This window comes from Homalodisca vitripennis, chromosome 1 (assembly GCF_021130785.1).
Source record: "Homalodisca vitripennis isolate AUS2020 chromosome 1, UT_GWSS_2.1, whole genome shotgun sequence".
NCBI lineage: Eukaryota > Metazoa > Arthropoda > Insecta > Hemiptera > Cicadellidae > Homalodisca > Homalodisca vitripennis.
In genome coordinates this window covers 70,928,076-70,950,402 of record NC_060207.1, presented here as the reverse complement: position 1 = coordinate 70,950,402, position 22,327 = coordinate 70,928,076, and the positions used below count along the sequence as shown (strand labels likewise).

Here is a 22,327-nt window from a genome sequence, read left to right as displayed (position 1 = left end):
AAAAATTCACTTCCACTGAAACACTAAAATCTCAAACTATGAAGTGATACAATTGGAAATTTTAAATAAATCCCTACAAAAAGTACAATTTTAATCTTTAGCCCCTATGTTAAAAACGGAGTCTCAGAGGTAAAATATTTCTTCGTATATTCATTTTGGTTTTATTGCCATCAGAAATGAATTAAATATGAAATTATATGATTATAACCAAGTAGAATTCTATCTCAATCTCAATTTTCATCAAATAGACATTTTTCAACCATTTAAATTTAAACCAGAAAATGACGAATTTACGTATTTGATTGAAATTACGATCGTCCATTGGATGAGGAATAGAAAACAAAAAAAATTCTACTTGGCGATAATTATAGACTTTTATTTGTTTAAAAAGATGTATAAAACAATCAACAATACATAAGAGTGAGTGTTAAAATCTAACAAAGCATCACTAAAGGTCATCCGGACTGAAGTGGTCAATGGTGATACAGCCATTTATTTCCTGCCTAACACAAAGTTACTTCACCCATTTCTTTATTGTAGAATGAATCACTCACCATTAGCTTGTTCTTGTAGATATACTTGGCTTTTCCACTGGAGTCTTTGACCTCTTTGCTGAACACCAGGTACAGTTCAAACAGGAAACAATGTCGCTCCCGGCCCTTCCGGATTAGTTGCTTGGGGTCCCAAACGTGGAGGGTATCCTGCAGGATCACTTCTCCTAACTCATCCAGGCTAATGTCACAGCCCTCCAGCAGCGAAAGGTGCAGGGCATCATTAGCCTTTTTAGGAACATTAAGCATCACTTCTAGACCGTCCTGCAACAAAACAGCAGAAATTAGGGGTTGTCTCGAGTAGGAACCCAAATAAGCAATTTTCCTTGTAGAATATTAAATAGTTACGTACAAATTAAATCTCCACCTGATGGAATAAGTAATTATTCCTCCTGGGAAAATCAGTAAAACAGAATTTTGCTTCATTGAGTGGATAAAGTTATTTTGTAAATGTTATTGTCCCTGCACTGTTCTGTTTATATTTTACATTGGCCAAGGCTGCAGTTGTGTTTAAAGACATACAGTTTTCTTCCACTCTGAACAATAATGAATCTCTCTCTAGATTTAGCATTCCCAGTTGATGCTTAACCAGATTGCAAAGTTTGCAGCTGAGATGTTATTGCAAAACTCACAAACAATTCTGTGCCTGAGACAAAAAAATCTATACCAAGTGATCATTCTCGACAAGAAGATGATGTTATTGGTCTCAACAACAGTGTAATTTCTAAGCAGAACTGCCCTTAACTGACAGGTTGTCTTGATACTTGTTAAAACTGTCTACTGATCCTAACAAAACAAGATCTCCACTTACAACCTGAATGTTAACAACACAGGCTGTCTCTTTTATAGACAAAATAAGAGTTACAAAATCCTTCTTCATGATTCAACAACTACTCTAGTATTATAGGCCAATCAACAGCACATGAAGTCATCTGGATACATAAGTATCACGATATTATATGTGGCCACTGTGGTAACTGTACTATGTGAGCAGCAATACTTAAAATATGACAATCGGCTAAGCTCTGGACATTCAAAGGTCACACCCAATACGCAGAGTCTATCCATGCATTTGTGGTTATGACACACAATCTCTTCCTTGTATACCATTTGTCGACTAGTTATGTTCTCAAACCAGCCGCTTGTAGCCAGACAATCTATTGAGAAGTGCCAAGATGAAATTGGCCAGTTTTACAAGATTTTATTTAGAAACTGTTCATTTTTATACATAGAGATACATCAATGAATTTTGTTTTGTATAGTAGTAAAGTGAATGGTCTAAAAGGATATCTAATAAAAAAATATAATATATTATTTATTACTTTTAAAAATTAAAAAAGATCTATTTTATAGTTTTTCAAATTTGTATGTATTTTGATCAAACACTTATTTTAATCACTTTAAGGAGTATCAATATGAGTTATAACTCTCAGGTTTATAAATCACTATAATTAAATATGGTTTGCCTTGTATTTTATGTCATACAGGCTAAGTATAGTGCAAATGTTGCAAAAATATAAAACTATAGCTTTTTGGGCAAAATACTCATTTCTCCCTTCAATTTATTATTAGAATCTGCCTTTTCGCCTCTATAGTTTACTATGATTTAAAAAGTCATTGTAATACATTTTATCATTTTCTTTTGAAGTTAGTTTTTGTAGTTTATAAATATTTCAGAATTTTCTTCCCCACAATGTATCATCCCCCGAAATCTACCGGAACTAATGTAAGTTATAGAAGTTAACATGTACAATGTTTAATTATTAGTACTACCTTGTGTAAAAACAAATGGAATCAATAATACTATAAGACATTTTTCAGTTTTCAAATAATTTTAGAACTTGTGATCAAAAAAGATGGTACGTTGATACGTTTCACTAAATGTCTCCTTAACTGCTGATTATTTATGAACTGTTGCAATACAACAAGTAACAATAAAATAGTAAAAGTAATGACAAATAAATAGTTTACTAAGCTAATAAAAAATAGTTTATTTTTATTAATTATAAACACAAATAAAATAAATATTGTAGTCATAGCTAAATTAAAAGAAAATTATCCAAAAATGCTGACTCTTAATTTAAAGTTAAATCTATTTGAAAATAAAACCTTTTATCTTTAGTGTTTATTTTCCCTGCCTGTAGTTAATTTAAAAAATGAATAAAAATATATATTGATTTCATACCTTGGCTGAAGGGTGCTTGTACATAGGCCATGTAACCCTTTTAGACGGGGAATTTGGTGGTTTTTTCTTCCACATTGTATAGCAAGCATACACCTCACAGACTACACAGCCGACCCACACACTATCACACTACTGAGTCATACACACCTTGGTCACATTACAACACTTCCACTCACTCACACACTGCAAAATTCTTCCTTCTATCTCTCTTATCATTTTACTGATAATGGCTTCAATACCACTAGTATAATAGGTAATGTGAATGTAAACTTCATTTCATATCGATCTAAAATGCTATCTTGTTCTTCTTTATAGTGCCTTAACTACCAGCCATCTTGTCAATTTTATCTCAATTGAACTTTTTTAAGAGCATACACAATAATTGAGCAAGTCCCTATCTTGTTAATAAACTCTCCTTGATGAAAACTAACTTTTTATAAGAGTAATGATTTATATAGTGCAATGAATTATTACTATATTTGAATGTTTTGAACAGTTCTGAAATATTTCCTATATATTTGTGCCTAAAAGTCAAATTTCACTATTTTTCCAAATTTTTGTAAATATGAAAAAAATAAATTAATGTATATAGTATTATGAATGTATTATTAATAATTATATATGTTTTAGTTAGTTTAAAATATCAGTTATTTTCTTTTCTAAATCCTCTTTAATAAAATAGATTGTTACTGTATTTAAATCATTAAATTTTGTAATTAGCGAGATTTGTACACTGACACTTTTAAAATAATGTACAAATTTTTAAATTTATAATTTTTAAAGACATGCAAAATATAAAGAATATCTAAGGAAGTCATTCCTGAAGAGTTTAATAATTTTTCTCTATTGATAGCCTATTATAAATTGTGTAATTTCTCTTAAGTCCCCAATCCTGTCCATTGTATTTCATCCTACTCCTCTCTGAATATATAAATGTTCAATGACTTTAGGATATCAATTGTAACACAGAACAGAACACACTCTTTAAAACTTTATTTCGTCTTAAGATTTGGCTGTAGTAATATGACCTTGAGTTTACCCCCAAAAGAACGATGTTAAACCTCATCCACTTTTATGCTCTTAATTTTGATCGTACTGCTGTGGGGAATATCTCATTTAAAAAATATAATCAATTTGTATCGAAACGCTTTTTAGTTTTTGTAAAGTTTATATAATATTTTAATGATAAAGCACAAAAAAGTTTGGGATGTTTAATCTGAATAACCTTTAAAAATATTTGTTTAAGTAGAAAAGGTTTAAAAGCTTATTAAGTACATCTTTAGAATGAGGTATTTTCCCTAATTCTATGACTAAAAATAAAGACGTAAAAGTGGATGAGCTCTACAACCAAGATGGCTACCAGCACAACCGGCTCTTAGAATATGCAACAAAAAAATTACTAGTATTTCTTAAAAGCTTCATAGTTTTAGTAATTGCAATATTAAATAAAATTAATATAATTTCAGTAGTTGTAATTGAACACAAAATATCTTTGGAAATTACTTCCAACATATCGTCAACCTTCATTGAATATGCTACAAAGATATTTGATTGAAAATTTTAACAAAGTCTTTTAACAAAATTATGAAATGTAACTGAGGAAACCTTTTCATACAAAAAATTATTTTTTAACAAAAAATTTGTTAAAATTGTTGCCTTTAGTGTTCAAGGAACACATTATCGGACCCACATAACTGAATAAAAGTGGTTATGTGGGTTTTTGATGATGTGTTCCTTGATCACGAAAGGCCTCACAAAAATAAAAAGTTTCTTACTGGAGTGTTTGTTTTCAAATTAATTAAGAATTACAATAAGAAAAAGCTTCTAGAATATAATTTTTCTTATGTTGCGCAATTTACTAGTTGAGCTAATTATAAATGTAGAAAAAATAAACTACTTAACTGAAAGTAACATTCTTAAATAAATATAAAGATTATTTTTAATACATTAATTTTAATTACGAATTTTGGACAAGTATAAGTATAAAGGATTATAGACAATGTATTGATAACTGCCCTCTCTACAGACGTCATATTCTAAAACATAAGGTTACGCATGTACCAAAGTAAAAATTCAAACACACCCTGCCTATGGTTCGTGCATTACGTTTCAGTGATACACCCAGTGGCGTAGCGAAGGGAGAGGTCCAGGGGGTCCGGAACCCCCATGAAATTTTAAAACATATTAAAAAATAAAGCATGGAGCAGGAGCAAAAAGGAGGATAATCATTACTCTTGCCTACAAACATTAAATTGATTGATTTAATTGATTAAAGTGACCGTCCAATTAAAGTTAATTGTCCTTTCGTTTAAACCATAAAGTATCAAACGATACTTTTGGGCTCGGCCTTTCGGATAGTGTAGTGTAATCACAGTATTTGTATAGGGCGTGGTCACGTGACGTCACAAACTAACCTGAACTGTAACACAGCGAACAGTTTAAATTAGCGACCACTTCCTTCAAATTCGTCTTAGGGACGTAAAATGACTGCTTAGAATTAAGTTACGACGTTGATTTTAGGTGTCATTAAACTGTAGACGTGTATATAATTATCGAAAAAAATATAAAAATTACTTTCGGTCGGAAAATACACTTGAAAAACTCTACTGATTAGAACTTCAACTAGTTTGGACTTCAGTGATTGAGGTAAACGTGGTGTTTTCGATTGAGTTAGGACGACGATTTTTGTTATCATTAAACTGTACACTGTACTTATATAATTATCTAGAAAAAATCACTTCCGGTTGGTAAATACCGAAGAAAAGCTCTCTACAGATTTAAGTTTTGACGATTTTGGATTTCATTGGTTGAGTGGTTGAGGTAAAAGTGGTACTTAGAATTATGTTAGGACGTTGATTTTAGGTATTAATTCAACACCGACTAATAAATATATAATTATCGAGAAAAAAAACAAAAATCATTAGAGTTTTTCAGGTGTATTTTATTTCCGACCGAAAGTGATTTTTTTCCGATAATTATATACTCGTCTACAGTGTAATGATACAAAAAATCGTCATTATAACTCATTTATAAATACCTTAATCAGTGAAATTCAAAGTAGCCGAACTTCTAATCAGTAGAGTTTTTCTGGTGCATTTTCCGACCGTTAGTTTGATCTGTACCCGAGCAACGCTCGAAAATTGCCCTTCTTTTCTAAAGGGTTTTCGGCCGTCAGTGGCCAAATGTCCCTGAAGGGGTATTTTATTTTCTCCACAGAATATAGTTGTAGCAGTTATACGCTTGAGTGAAGCTCTGTTTTGTTCTTTTTCTTTCTTATCCAGTGAATCCAACATCACTTTGGTGCCTTCTACTCGGCCAGAATCGAACTTCGTAAAGTTTCTGTAGCTATACAAGAACATTTGTGGTACTAGAGTTGCTGTGAGAGTTGAATTTGCCAATTACATCTTTCCACTTTCTATAAGGCGTAGTTATTAAAGCTCCATATTTTTGGTATTTACCTTTTACCAGTGAACTCATTGGCAAATAACACACAAAACATCCTCTGGATACCCCGGTTTCGGACCCCCCCCCCCCCCCGAATGAAATTTCTGGCTACGCTACTAGATACACCTGATTTATATCGTAAGTTTTTGTTTGTTTTTCTCCTAACTTGATGAACTGATATTATTTATGTTTATACACAATTTTAAAGGATGTGCCTACAGCTTCCAACACAATTCATAGTGTAACATTGGATTAAGCGTATTTTGTAGCCTCTGTCCGACTTCTATTGCCTTATAATCTGATGCTTGGCACATTGCAAAGCTTGTAAAACACAAATAAACCTACTTGTTACAGTGCCATCCTGTTTCAAGTAGATCAAGACTGAATGGCTTCAACCTTTGCTATGCATACCTCGATTTATAACTGTGGAAAATAGTTGAAGATAAAGTACCTGGAAGAAGATAAAGACCAGTGCACTTCAAAGGTAAATTACTAAGTTTTTAACTAAGTAAAAGTTATATGTAAATGCCTCAATTGCATGTGTCTGTTTTCCTTCAAATCCTGGGTGGGCATTATGCTTAATTTATTTGCGTTATTCACATCATCTGTGCCTTACAAAAACATTAAGAACTAATGTAGGATTACATTTAAATATCCAACCCCGAGCCAATCGCCATATGCCACAGACTGTTATATAGTCATATGTCACCGAAACTCATGGCGGTCATACGTGACACATTGACTGTGACACAGGAGTGTTTATTCGCCCCTAAAGGAAGAGACATAATTTATATAATAGTCACTAACCCGTCATTGGTACTTAAATGTTAAGTGAAGTTTGATAAGTTTTACACCATTCTGATGTATTTCACACTCCTTATTCCTAAAAATATCTAACCTCTTTAAACTGCAGAAAAAACACTGATTTCCTACCTTACTCAATTTTAAATCAGAGGTGTGTTGTTAGAACGAAGGAAGCAACATAAACAAGTAGTGATTGTAAAACTGTTTGAGGCTAATGTATCAGTCTATCAATTTCCATCAACTTTATTTTGCACAACTCCAAGAGCTATCACAACTCACCTTGATCTCACCCTGGCCCTCATCACAACAGGACTGTAAGTCCTTCAACAACAGCTGGTATTTGGTAATCCTCTGGACAGGTTTGATCAGATATGCTGCTATCGGGTGCTCCACACGATGCTTTTTCTGCAATTCCTCGAAACATGTCCCACCATGCTGCACTAGCAATGAGTTGGACTCAGGCTTGTTCTTGCAATACTTCACATACATGTCGAATTTCAAGGCCTACAAACATTACATACTCGTTTAATAATAACATTAAATAATCTTTTAATTTGTTAAGATTTCAGAAATATACTGACGCTTAATATGTATTTATTTTAATAATATATGAATTACCTAATGTGTTTAACAGTATTGTACGTTACAAAGTATACAGTAATTATCCATGTAGTAGTGCACGTATACATACTCAGCTCAATCATGGGTGTGACCAAGAATTATTTTAGTCGTATATTATTAATTAACTAATAATTTAACTGCAATAAGTACCTATTAATTATTAATTTGAAATTATTTCAATTAGAACAGATGGTTACACAATAGCTTTATTAAAACAAGATAGTAAAACTTTTAGTAAGAAAGGATCACAATGCAGTACGTTAAGCCCTCCATACCATCAACACCATACCAGGTTTGCTTGAAATTGGGACTTTCAAATGTTTGGTCAGTGAATCTCTCAATAAACTATCAAACCTGGTTAGCCACAAGAAGCTCTAACACAATATATACACAGTTTGCATGTGTTAATAGCTGAGATGTTAAACCAGAGGTTCTGCCAACTCGGTAAGTGCAGTTTACTTTTAACCAACACTATCAAATCCTAGCCAACGCTGTTTACCATCTGACCAAGATGTATGAAACAAAAAACCAACTTGGATAGTATATGAGGGTCATTACTGATGCCACTGGCCAGTACACTCAGAAATATATTAAAAATATTACATATGACGTTTCCAATCAAACGACTCAAAACCCTAATTAAAACCATCTTTATAAATTGACAAATTTTTCATGTACAATAAATATTTTAATAAATAAGGATTTCTTAAATTAAAGTATATAAACAGAAAAAATGGTTACATCTAATGGGTGTTCACATAATATGTCAAAAACTGTGAACCCTGAAAACCTAACTTCACTGGTGATTTGGGGTGAAAACTTGTCTCCAATAAACAAACACATTGACAGTCAAAGTATGTATTTAATGATGAAAACCAAATAGTAGTGGAGGGGTGTCCTAATTGTAAAATTTAACTCACTGTAGAATTGAAATATCACCTGAAATACTGGCTTGGTCTGGGATGTAACACGGATGCATTTCCATGCATTCAGGTGTGGAAAAGTAAACAACTGAGACTCGTGTTGCTGTGGAGAAATCAATTTAAATATCACCTGAAATACTGGCTTGGTCTGGGATGTAACACGGATGCATTTCCATGCATTCAAGGTGTGGAAAAGTAAACAACTGAGACTCGTGTTGCTGTGGAGAAATCAATTTTAATATCACCTGAAATACTGGCTTGGTCTGGGATGTAATACGGATGCATTTCCATGCATTCAGGTGTGGAAAAGTAAACAACTGAGACTCGTGTTGCTGTGGAGAAATCAATTGAAATATCGCCTATGAAATTAACAAGATAATTTTACTTCTACCACATGTTCTTAAAGCTAAGGCTAGAACTTTTTCCAAAATCTATAAAATATTGAATTTCTAAATAGAACATTATTAAAATTGCTCCATCGTTGTTAAAGAGGTTATAATAAATGAGGACAATTAACAAAAGCCAAGGCATTTTGCCAGTAACTGAAGAACAGAAAACAAGGACAATGCCAACATTGGAAATTAATGGTTTCAAATAAACTGTTTCTATAATAAGAACTTTAATTTTGTAAATTACTTTGTTCTATATTTCCTTTTCGCAACTCTACTACATACAAACAATTATTGTATATAGGGAAATACGAAATAATACTCAATATAGCAATGGCCTAGGACAAAATTTGACTCACCCAGGTAACAAAACAATGACCAACATCTTCAGGCATTGTCTCGTACTTCTCCAGCTCCTTGAGGAAGACGTCCCTGTGGAAATTTCGGATGTCCTCAATGTTGCCAAAGATAATGGACTCCTTCCCCTGAATGCCAGGAGGGATATTGTTGTGGTTTCTCATTTCTTCCAGAAAAACCTTAATACATATGTCCAGGTCCTTCACATATGTCCTTTCTGTCTGTAGCAGCTCCGCCATGATAAATCTGAAAGAAATATATCACCTTTCAGGAAACAATAACATTTTATAGATTTCTGGTGACAGAAATCGAAATACACACATGGGATAGGAGGACATAGATTAACTTACCCACAGAACTCCTACAGCTCACCGAACACCAACTAACAAATTCACAGGGCTGCCACAGAGAACTCTAGTTGTGATTTTACTAAGCTGCTGAAATGTGACTGAGCCAACTAAGCCACTTGAGTTCTGTGGAAAATTAAGCTTACATTTTTTTATGTTTTACTTACCGATAATTTTTGGTTAACCGGGACTTGGATAACCGCGAGCCTACTGTACCAGTATTTCTTGGAAAAATAATTAAATTACTATAGTTATTTTTTAACTAAGTGTAATTAAAATATTAAGTATGCTATTAGGACACACTTCCATTTCTATAATTTCAGTCATAACATATTTATTCATATATTTCCAATAAAACATATCAGTAACTACAAACATATTGTATTTTTGTACATCAAAACAATAGCTAATGATCAGACATATGAGGCAGCCTTCCTGGCTGTCGAACACTTGCAACAGACTAGTAGTATAAGGCATATACTTAAGAAATGCTGCACGGCTTAAAGTAGTCATGGTATCGAATAATTATATCGCTGAACTGAAGATAACATTTTTGTCTATATAAATATCTGTATCTAAAATTAGGGTACACATTGATAATCAGGTACCTCTTGAATTCTGGATATTTAAAAATTCCAGATAATTCAGATACTAAAAATTGTTTAGAACTCAAAAACTTATTAATATACATACTCCCAAAATTTTTTAAATCTCACGTTTGATGAATATTTATACAACAAATGTTCCATGCCAGTTTGTACATTACTAAAGAAATCTACTGTCATGGTCAAGTATAAAAATTGGTAATTCACAGGAGTAAGCATCACATTTTGGACCAATACATATGTAACTCATTTATTTATTAAACAGTTGGTTTCTGATCAGTAAATTGTCTTGGTTCGAATTTTTCAATATTACAATATGAATCATAATTAATCTAAAAGTAATTTTATCTCATAGAATAGGTTTGAAACGTCTCTGTTAATATCACAACATATACAACAATAAAATATGCAAATTAATAAGCAAGATTAAGTTTTATCATTAAGTGGATGAAACTTATGAGTACATAACTCCAATTGGGAAATATGCAAATACACAATATTAAAAAAAACGAACAAATAAAAATACGTTGATCATATGCTTTTTGAAAATTATCAAAAAGTTTACTTGGAATGTGCCCTATACTATTTCTCATGTCAGGTCAAAGTAGTAAAATATCTGACAAGTACCAAATTAACTAAGAAATTTAAAACTTCAAAAACCTTCATACTTTCCCTTATTAGTTGAAAATATTTTTTAATAACTATCTTAGTTTAAGGAAATGGAAATCAGTAGGTAAGACAGTGGATCTAATGCAAAACTGATTTTGAGGTTGAGTGGTAGAGAGAGCTTAATAGCCCTATCTCCGCCTCTTTAATAAAGGCATTTTTCATTAATTCATTTTCATTCAAAACTTACTCTTTTCTTCTAGCAGATCTTCTCTTTTCCTCATTCAGTTCTTTTAGGTCTTTGGTAGAGTCTTTTACTTTAGATTCTAAGGAAGGGTCCGAGTTACGGTCGATCGATAACTCTTGCCTGGTCTCAGCTTCTGCCTGGATGCCCAACGTACCTTCTAGTTGGGATCTGTAACATTTTCATTCTGTGTCACTATTCACTAATATTCTCCATACAGTTGATAGTCATGTGGTTAGAGAGTGAAATCAGAATCATACTTCAACCTAATCATTGTGTTAGTCACATCTGGCCATTCATCAAGTTTCAGACTGTTAAAAATAAAATTGAAATTAACAAATTTAAAATAAATTTACATTACATGTTTTGAAGACAGAAATAATCCCAATACTACATGTTTCCCATCTAAATATACAATCCCATGCATTTTAGAGAACTGAGCAGGTCATAATTTAATTTTTTCTGAAAAAATCTGTAGGGTAATTTTATTAATGTGTTCACACTAAAAAGTATCCATCTGGAAGATCTACATATCAAACTGTGCAAGAGGAAACAATCTTTACTTTAGGACCTGTTGATGAATTGGGTTATAGTGTGAATATATAAATTCAAATCAAATCCTTTATTTAATCATCAAGCTACAAAAGCAACAGGTGGTATCAACACAGTATAATGAACAACATATAACTTATATAATATAATGTACAACAACTTAAATTATATTACACAACATAGCAAGAAATCTATTCAGTCAAAATTATTGAAATGAGATATTGGTAAATTAAAAGATGAGTATCACTTCTCAGCTATTCTGACAATCTTACTTTCAAAGCAGAAGCACAGATCTTTATAATGTTCTTATCCTGATCCAGTAAAGCACTGGTAGAGAATTTTCTTTCAAAATGTAAAACCGAAATTCTACCCAGACAAATGGGTGATCCAGTGTATAACCTTAAAGGTAATGAGCCCACCTGTATTTATCCATGCGAGAGCTGAAGTCTTTGTATCGGTTGTCCACAGCTGCCACCCATTGCTTGATGGCTGCCGCATGTGCATGTCCCTTTTCCACCAGTCCGTCGGCCAACTGTATCAGCAGTTTCACCCGTTCTCTCGTTTCTTTCGCGGTCGCTTTAAATTCGTTATGTTCGGCCAACAATGATTCTGTCTCATCCTGAAATAAATCAAAATCACAGATTTGAATTATACTTATATACAAACAAATAACAAATAGAGAAAAGGGTATATTGTGAAGTCAACACAATTACAGTTATATGGTATGGTATAACTCAAGGTTCTGCACTGAAACAAAATCAATTATATTTACTTTAAAAATAATGTAATAATATATATATATATATATATACAATAATAAATATACAAATATAAATTTATACATTATATTAAACATATTAAGTATTTTGTTTTAAAGTACTTTTAAGTTTGGTACATTTACATTATTTAATTCAAATTATATAATAAGTTACAAAAGCACTAATTTTGTTATAATTCAGTATGTTACCTTATTTCTCTTGAACAAAATACAGCGAAAATAGATTAATTTAACAGGAGCCACAGCAATGTTACCCATCTCACCATATTATCACTAACAACTACAGTACATGATATACAAGTACTCTATTGACTGTTGTATACTGTATATCCACAGTTATATCCGCCAAGGTACTGATGGAAGGTGAAGTAATCATTAATGTATTCCAGCCCACATACATTCTTGCTCAATACTCTTATACTCTGCCTTGCTGTACCCACCAAATGCTATTTGTGTGAATGATTGATTTACTGAAATATGTATTTATTTGGTCTGTATGATTCTAAAGTTCAGAACAAAAACTACTCAGAACAAATTTAAAACTATACACTTTTTTACAAAAAAAAAAATTAAATAGATTGAATACAATATGCAAGCTTTATAAACATGATTATACCAGATGTTTTATGAGAGATATCTCAATTCAATTATAGACATATTAAAGTCTCAAGTATTTATAGACAAATTATAGAAATAAAATAATAAACATATTTTAAATGTTACTAAATACAAGTTATTCCTCAAACTTTGGGTCAAATGATCTCAACTGAATAGTTTTACTATAAAGCTGTGTCAAGTTGTAAAGCAATTTAACACTCAATACACCCTTTAAAGTCAAAAGGTGCTAACAATTATATTGGTTCTGGTATGGGTTATCTGGAGGTAGAGGTAAATTTTTTAGGCACTATGGCAACAGCACTGGTTTAAAATTTTTCAAATAGAAAGGAGGTCATGTGGCACATCATTTTGAAAAAAATATATACTTAATATTTTGATATTTGCATAAACAAAATGGATATCAGGTAACTTAAAGACTTATCCCTCTCTAGCAGGATCAAATGTTGTATAAAGTTGGAGGCAAGGTCAACAACTTCTACAATCATTAATGATATTTACACACAACAATATATAAAAAAATATTGCACAATTTTAACTGGTATGATTAACTCTAGGTTACCCAACTGCTTTGGCAACAAAGATTACAACTATACTAAAACCAAATTCACAATACCTTATCAAACTCTGAGAGATCACAACTTGACATGTCATACCAAATGGCAGTCTTGCCCATTTCCAACACTAACACAACACCAACACTACACAATGCTACACTAACAAAAACACTAAACCGTCTCCTGGCGCCATTTCCACAATGAGATAATGTCCTGGCACCAAACTACACACTATAAATACACACTACCTCACCAATCCAAAACTGAGTGTTTACTTGCAAATTTGGCTCTAACCCACTTATTACTTGATAATACTATACTATTTGAGACATTTGCATGTTTGTACTATCTAAAACACTATGTTAGTGTGCATTTTATTGAAATGTAACTTTACATCTAAAATATTCATAATTTACTTTGTATATAGGCTCTAACCCACTTATTACTTGATAATACTATACTATTTGAGACATTTGCATTTTTGTACTATCTAACACACTATGTTAGTGTGCATTTTATTGAAATGTAACTTTACATCTAAAATATTCATAATTTACTTTGTATATAGGCTCTAACCCACTTATTACTTGATAATACTATACTATTTGAGACATTTGCATGTTTGTACTATCTAACACACTATGTTAGTGTGCATTTTATTGAAATGTAACTTTACATCTAAAATATTCATAATTTACTTTGTAATATCATATAAAATAGTAGTAATTTTTTATAGCAATGTGTTGACATTCTGAATACATATAAAACCTTTTTATATTTAAGAGCATGGCATTTTTAAATTACATATTATAACTCACCAATACATCAGATTTGACTGAGGGTTAGTGAATATTTTTACATTGGTCTTATTGGCAATCATGATGAAAACAAGAAAATTGCAGATTAAATAAATTTGTAAACAAAACTGAGAACAATCATATGCCATTTTAACATGTTACATAGTAACACATGAAGCCTAATGAAATGAGGTATATAGTTGAAATGTTGCATGTAACTTTAGCAAAGCCTTGTTACACAACACATGGTGTGGCATACTCCTATCTTGCTTTAAATTATAGTGTAGTAACAGGTGTTGTAGTCACAGTTTTAATATAGTACTATTTTAAACTACAAGTTTGAATTTTTTTATATTTTTATACATATTATTTTTAATTAAATCAGGCAGATACACAGAAACAACTGAAAATAACTCATGCAATAATGATACTTTTACAAGGCTTGTGGGAGTAAGCACGGTACATTACTTATTGTGACACTTTCTTTTAATTTATATCCATAAATATTTAGATTTTACACCACACAAAGAAAGATTCAACGGTTGCACTGTAATTACATAAACTATTTTTATGCTTATTTCATGGTAATTTAATTAACTATTCATTGTGGGTTGACGTTTTATAGATATGACGGCTTAAAATTTCATTATATGGTTTGAGTATGAGTAAACAAAGTAACAAGACTAAATTAACTGGGACATAATTGTTGGTTTTAACATTAGTTAAATTGATATGAGCTACATATAGCTTTTATATATATACCAGTTGTAAATTCAAAGTAAAAAAATTGTTTGCTTGATTGGCAAAGATTTTCTGTTGTCTGACAAGAGTAATGTTTAGTATACAAACATAACTACATAAAAATACTATCAGATTTATTACAGTGTTATTATGAGTTATGGCAGTAAAAAATCTGATCTGAAAAAAAAAATAGTTGAGCTATTGAGGCTGTACTAAACATGTGTATTTTTATAATTGCTTCAAAATAGCTGTTAAGGTTAAATCGTATCATTGTCACTGTGAAATATTCCGAAAGTCCAAAACAAATAGAGATTCCGGTTTTGTTTAGATTTACCACAGTGTACATAAATCTAAAACATTAAGAAAACTAACCTTTCAAGTAAACACATTTTCTCTAAAAAATTAAGATATTTTATAAAAGGATAACATAAAGATTACCTGGTTGTTACCAACACTGGTGTGAGTAGAAAGGTAGTGTTCCCCAGTCTCGTGGATCCATTCCATAGCTTGCTGTGCAGAACGCTCAAACAGCACAAACTGCTGGCACTGGTCAAGCCTCTTCTTACGTTCACTCCAGTGTTCCAACACCTTGTTCTCCTGGCTCAGCAGCTTGTCTGTAATAGCTATAACACAGGTTACATCAGTGATAAGATATCTTCCATCACATCACATTCCATAGCTTGCTGTGCAGAATGCTCAAACAGCACAAACTGCTGGCACTGGTCAAGCCTCTTCTTGCGTTCACTCCAGTGTTCCAACACCTTGTTCTCCTGGCTCAGCAGCTTGTCTGTAATAGCTATAACACAGGTTACATCAGTGATAAGATATCTTCCATCACATCACATTCCATAGCTTGCTGTGCAGAATGCTCAAAGCACATGCTGGCACTGGTCAAGCCTCTTCTTGCGTTCACTCCAGTGTTCCAACACCTTGTTCTCCTGGCTCAGCAGCTTGTCTGTAATAGCTATAACACAGGTTACATCAGTGATAAGATATCTTCCATCACATCACATTCCATAGCTTGCTGTGCAGAATGCTCAAACAGCACAAACTGCTGGCACTGGTCAAGCCTCTTCTTACGTTCACTCCAGTGTTCCAACACCTTTGTTCTCCTGGCTCAGCAGCTTGTCTGTAATAGCTATAACACAGGGTTACATCAGTGATAAGATATCTTCCATCACATCACATTCATAGCTTGCTGTGCAGAATGCTCAAACAGCACAAACTGCTGGCACTGGTCAAGCTCTTCTTGCGTTCACTCCAGTGTTCCAACACTTGTTCTCCTGGCTCAGCAGCTTGTCTGTAATAGCTATAACACAGGTTACATCATGATAAGATATCTTCCATCACATCACATTCCATAGCTTGCTGTGCAGAATGCTCAAACAGCAAAACTGCTGGCACTGGTCAAGCCTCTTCTTGCGTTCACTCCAGTGTTCCAACACCTTGTTCTCCTGGCTCAGCAGCTTGTCTGTAATAGCTATAACACAGGTTACATCAGTGATAAGATATCTTCCATCACATCACATTCCATAGCTTGCTGTGCAGAATGCTCAAACAGCACAAACTGCTGGCACTGGTCAAGCCTCTTCTTGCGTTCACTCCAGTGTTCCAACACCTTATTCTCCTGGCTCAGCAGCTTGTCTGTAATAGCTATAACACAGGTTACATCAGTGATAAGATATCCTTCCATCACATCACATTCCATAGCTTGCTGTGCAGAATGCTCAAACAGCACAAACTGCTGGCACTGGCCAAGCCTCTTCTTGCGTTCACTCCAGTGTTCCAACACCTTGTTCTCCTGGCTCAGCACCTTGTCTGTAATAGCTATAACACAGGTTACATCAGTGATAAGATATCTTCCATCACATCACATTCCATAGCTTGCTGTGCAGAATGCTCAAACAGCACAAACTGCTGGCACTGGTCAAGCCTCTTTCTTGCGTTCACTCCAGTGTTCCAACACCTTGTTCTCCTGGCTCAGCAGCTTGTCTGTAATAGCTATAACACAGGTTACATCAGTGATAAGATATCTTCCGTCACACCACATTCCATAGCTTGCTGTGCAGAATGCTCAAACAGCACAAACTGCAGGCACTGGTCGAGCCTCTTCTTGCGTTCACTTTCCAGTGTTCCAACACCTTGTTCTCCTGGCTCAGCAGCTTGTCTGTAATAGCTAATAACACAGGTTACATCAGTGATAAGATATCTTCCGTCAACACCACATTCCATAGCTTGCTGTTGCAAGAATGCTCAAACAGCACAAACTGCAGGCACTGGTCGAACCTCTTTTGCGTTCACTCCAGTGTTCCAATACCTTGTTCTCCTGGCTCATCAGCTTGTCTGTGATAGCTGCAACACAAGATAACATCAGTGATACGATATCTTCCATCACACCACATTCCATAGCTTGCTGTGCAGAATGCTCAAACAGCACAAAACTGCAGGCACTGGTCGAAACCCTCTTTTGCGTTCACTCCAGTGTTCCAATACCTTGTTCTCCTGGCTCATCAGCTTGTCTGTGATAGCTGCAACACAAGATACATCAGTGATACGATATCTTCCATCACACCACATTCCATAGCTTGCTGTGCAGAATGCTCAAACAGCACAAACTGCAGGCACTGGTCGAGCCTCTTTTGCGTTCACTCTCCAGTGTTCCAACACCTTGTTCTCCTGGCTCAGCAGCTTGTCTGTGATAGCTGCAACACAATTATACATCAGTGATAAGATATCTTCCATCACACCACATTCCATAGCTTGCTGTGCAGAATGCTCAAACAGCACAAACTGCAGGCACTGGTCGAGCCTCTTTTGCATTCACTCCAGTGTTCCAACACCTTGTTCTCCTGGCTCAGCAGCTTTTCTATGATAGCTGCAACACAGGTTACATCAGTGACAAGATATCTTCCATCAGACCACATTCAATGGCTTGTTGGGCAGAGTACTAAAACTGGTCGAGCCTCTTCTTGCGTTCACTCCTTCAATCTATTTATTATCTCCTTCACTATTCACAATCTTCCTAAAGTATAGTGATGTGATCAGAGAGAGTTACATAACTATCTATCACACACTATCGATGTGAGTCAATAATTGTGAAGCAATCACTGTCAAATTCCACTTTCACTATAGTGTCACTGAGTGCTTGTAATTAGGTTTTGGAGCGCAGTATGAAGTAAAGTTCACCTGCCGACATACACCTGTAGGTCATAATGAAATGACCAAACACTGATATTCTTAAGAAAAGAATTAATTACATCAAAGGCCTTACTATTTTTTTCCAGATTAATAACACAGGTGCCAATGGCAGTCATATATATATATAATAGAGATGAACTGTGTAACAAACACTATAGAAATTTGCCCATTGAACAACACGGGCCCAAGGCAGCTTCACTTCCCCCTGAGGCTCACCTCTCTATTTAACAAAAGGATCAGATACCTCAAAACCAAAATTTGTAATCTGCTGGTATATCCAAGATATTTTTTTATCTACTTATCAATTCTAGTAAAATCTATAACATTTGCATGAACAATCACCAAACTGTCATAAAAGAATATATTAAGTAACTTATAATTACTTATTAAGCTTATTCAAGCACTGACTTCCTCCTTATTCTGTACAAGTTCCCACTCAGATAAGACTACAGAGAATGATCAGAATAAAGCTAAAATAAAAACCTATTTGTAACTCCTTAAAACATAAAATTTTGATAGATTTTTTAAATTGTAATTCTTTAAACTTGAGTTGTAAAGAGTAAAAACTGTCCAACCTAGATTTAACAATTTGGCCGGTTCTAAACTTTATTCATTTGATATTTTATTATTCAAAATCTATTAGTTACTTGCTCTTATTATTTCTGAATGGTTGAGTTTGTGCTGCTTCCATCCACCTGTTGAGATAATACGTTTTTCGCACTACCCGTATATAAAACATATGCAGTATTAAACATACAAATAATATTTTACAATTCAACTATGAATTATGTATATCATTATGTGAATAGATAAAATTTTACTTGATTTAATAACAAATACTGCAATTTTTACTTTTCTCACAGCCTTACTAAAATTGTTTTATTCTGTTAGTGATTATCTTCCTGTGACAGTAATTCTTTTGTTTTTAAGTTTTGTTGTATATAGGCCTATTTTATTGATTGTTAACTTATATAAAGGGGTTGAAAAGTCTTGAAATGGTCAAATATATTCTGTACTCGTAAATATACAATCATAAAACTTTGTAAAGTGACATAGGGCATCAAAGTGAACTTTTTTATGCAATCAGAAACTGTTCACCACCTCAGGGGAATGGCCCATAAGGATTTGGTTGAAATTCCTTGGGCTTGGTAAGCCTACGTCGATGGGCATACCATTTTAAAGGTCTTAATTAGTAGAACATCATGCCGCAAATTAGACCTCAAAAGGTTAATCATTACAAAATTATGGCACTCGAAAGTTTCAATACTGATCTTTAAATAACAATAAAATATTCTTAATTTGTACAAACTCTAGATTGTATGTTACTTTTAATAAGGCTTTTGTAAGTTTGATTACAGGCTGTTTATGTTAGTATACATTAGAGACGTTTAAGATTCCTATTAGATTAGATTACACTTTAAAATTACAATAATTCTTTTTTATTAGAGAGTGTTTTCTAAAGCAAAAAATGTAGAAATCTTAAAAAGCATGGGCAATTTGCTATGATACAATCATACAATAAGAAATAAATCCAAACATAAACCACTAGCAATTAAAAATAAAAAACAGTTAAGTAAAACCTTTCATGTGAGAAAAGAAAAACTTGTTACAATTTATCAATTCCTTCACAGATTGTTACAATACAATACTAAATAAACAACTGATTTCATAAACAAATCAAAATAAACAGGCCAGATAAATTTCATAGCCGCAACAAAACTCTGACATGAATTGTATAGGTTTCTCACATTGTGGGCACATCCAACCCAAATTCTGGCAATTGTTAGAAGTTAAACTCTGATCAAACAACTTTACAAAGTTTTGTTTCAGTTAGTGTTTCAATTGTGCTGAACTTTGCAACATCCAATTTAGTATACCAGTTGTTTAATCCACCCTACAACTTTTGAGCAACTGAAGTGATTTAAGCTACGTACCTTTCACTCGACTCTCTGAGCCTGCCTCCGCTCCAGAATAATTGTAGTACTGCAAGCTACGACTAGTATACTTGAGGAAAGTCTCCGCCGTACGTCGTGCAAGTGTGCAGGCCTTCAGGAATGCCTCTTTTTGCTCCTGGTGCTTGTTGATGAGTTGTGCGATGTTGGTACCACTTGTGGCGCCGCCACCGCACCAGTCCTCATCCCGCTTGTATTCTCTTTCTAGGCTGTCCAACACGCTGCAGACCTGTGGGAAATATTTATTGAGGTGTCATCACCTTTCAATAGTGACCTTCGTTTAGTATTTATTATTAAAGTGATCTGTATAGCCAGTTTTTTGGAAACTAAAGTTAAATATTAGAGACACTGTAACTATTTATAAATTCTATAAGATTTTTTAATTGAGAAAGGAATAAAAATATGATAAACTGGAGAAAAATTACAAAATAAAATTTGAAATTATGTAGTAAAAAAAACTATTATTTGTTACCAAATAATACGTAACCATAAAACTAGGCACAACAATATAGTATCGTTAAACTATTATGAAACCTTTAGATTTATATAGAAGTGTTGTCCTGAAACCATACAAAATAAAATTCACAAATAATAATTATAGTAACCGTTGTACTAATCAATTAGGTTTAAACTTTATTCTCACAAAAGTCTACTAAGTATAAATGGTGCAACTCATCCTGAGGGGTTACAACAATTCTTCATTCATGAAATATACCTTTATTACTTTCTCAAATCGTATAATAAAACATTATTTTTAAGTGAATGGCATCATTAAAAATCATGCTCTCATTTTCTCTTTGGACTGACCTGTTCAGCAGTTTTGTAGAAGTTGAGGCTGGCAGTGACCAGTTTGTGCCGTTCTTCTGCACACGTCACCAGCTGCTGCCAACGTTTGGTCACTTCTTCACTAATGTCTCGTATACCCTGGGGGTCGTAGTGATTAGCATTCACCAGGGCATCTGCACGATGTTTAACCTGTACCGCCGACGTGTGTGTTTTCTACAACAAATTTACCTAATTAGTATAACATAACAGAAGCAAGACCGTATTGTAGTGGAATGTTTGTGCACTTGTTCTTGTATCTATAGTTCTTGCATTTTTCAACTGGCAGTAAAATAAATCTAAATCAATTTTGCTATTGATTGTATAGTTAAAAATTGTTTTGATAATAGCTGTGTTGTAAATTTATTGATATATTTTTTTTAAATCATTACATTTATAAATCATTGTTATGTGAATATAGAAGGCAGTGGCTCTAATAAAGGATTATTTAAGTATCAACTGCTCGTTATATAACATCCACTTCAAAAGTACCCTGCTACCCACTTTTATCAGGAATGAAGTTTTGTAATTTTTGAGATAAAATTTTATTTTATTAGAAGTATCACTTGTCTTGTTGTAGTAAGTGTGACTTGAAAGCAATTCAAAACTTTGAAATAGTTGTCAAATTTTATCATTTGAATGAAAAGGCAAAAAGTTGCTCAATTAGTTGCTCATTTGGTATGATAAATTTATTGTCAAGTTTTAACTTTGTTCTAAAATATTACTTAACCCTTTTGGTTCCAACATCCATATATTTAGATATCAAAAATATCTGCATAATATCCCAACATTGGTGTATACGATGTTCACAAATTAATTGTTTAAAAATATACAACGTAATGAAATTTACACTTGCACTATACAAAAATGATCATAAAGAATTGATCTTTTTATTATGATTGTGAACTAAACTTTAAACATCATTTTACAAATGCTATAAAAATATAATCGGTTGTGACACAACTTTTTATACTTCTATACGTAAATCAGCTATAATTAACAACAAACTATGCAGTTTATTGTTGAGTGAGCATTGTGCTATTTGACTTTCTTATTTAGTTTTTTTTTTTTTTTTTTTTTTTTTTTTTTTTTTTTTTTTTTTTTTGTATTATTATTCAAAATATTACATAAATATTTTGGAATTAATGTTAACCCTCTTTAGTTTGACTTTTTACTAATCCTAAATAAACTTTCAATTCTTGAATAATTTATAAATTTGTAACAAAATATTTTATTTAT

General features: G+C 32.9%; 1 protein-coding gene across 9 annotated transcripts in view; it reads right to left on the bottom strand.

The window, feature by feature from the left end:
• LOC124364121 (triple functional domain protein) overlaps positions 1–22,327 on the bottom strand; it is a 717,390-nt gene that overhangs the window by 151,540 nt on the left and 543,523 nt on the right. For all 9 annotated transcript variants that reach the window (XM_046819384.1, XM_046819393.1, XM_046819400.1 and 6 more), the window contains 8 exons: positions 21,074–21,265; positions 20,249–20,495; positions 15,555–15,739; positions 12,048–12,247; positions 11,083–11,247; positions 9,277–9,520; positions 7,264–7,488; positions 555–815 (listed from right to left, as the gene is read on the bottom strand). In XM_046819384.1, coding sequence (XP_046675340.1) covers positions 555–815; positions 7,264–7,488; positions 9,277–9,520; positions 11,083–11,247; positions 12,048–12,247; positions 15,555–15,739; positions 20,249–20,495; positions 21,074–21,265 — 1,719 coding nt within the window. The remainder of the gene's footprint in view (positions 1–554; positions 816–7,263; positions 7,489–9,276; positions 9,521–11,082; positions 11,248–12,047; positions 12,248–15,554; positions 15,740–20,248; positions 20,496–21,073; positions 21,266–22,327) is intronic.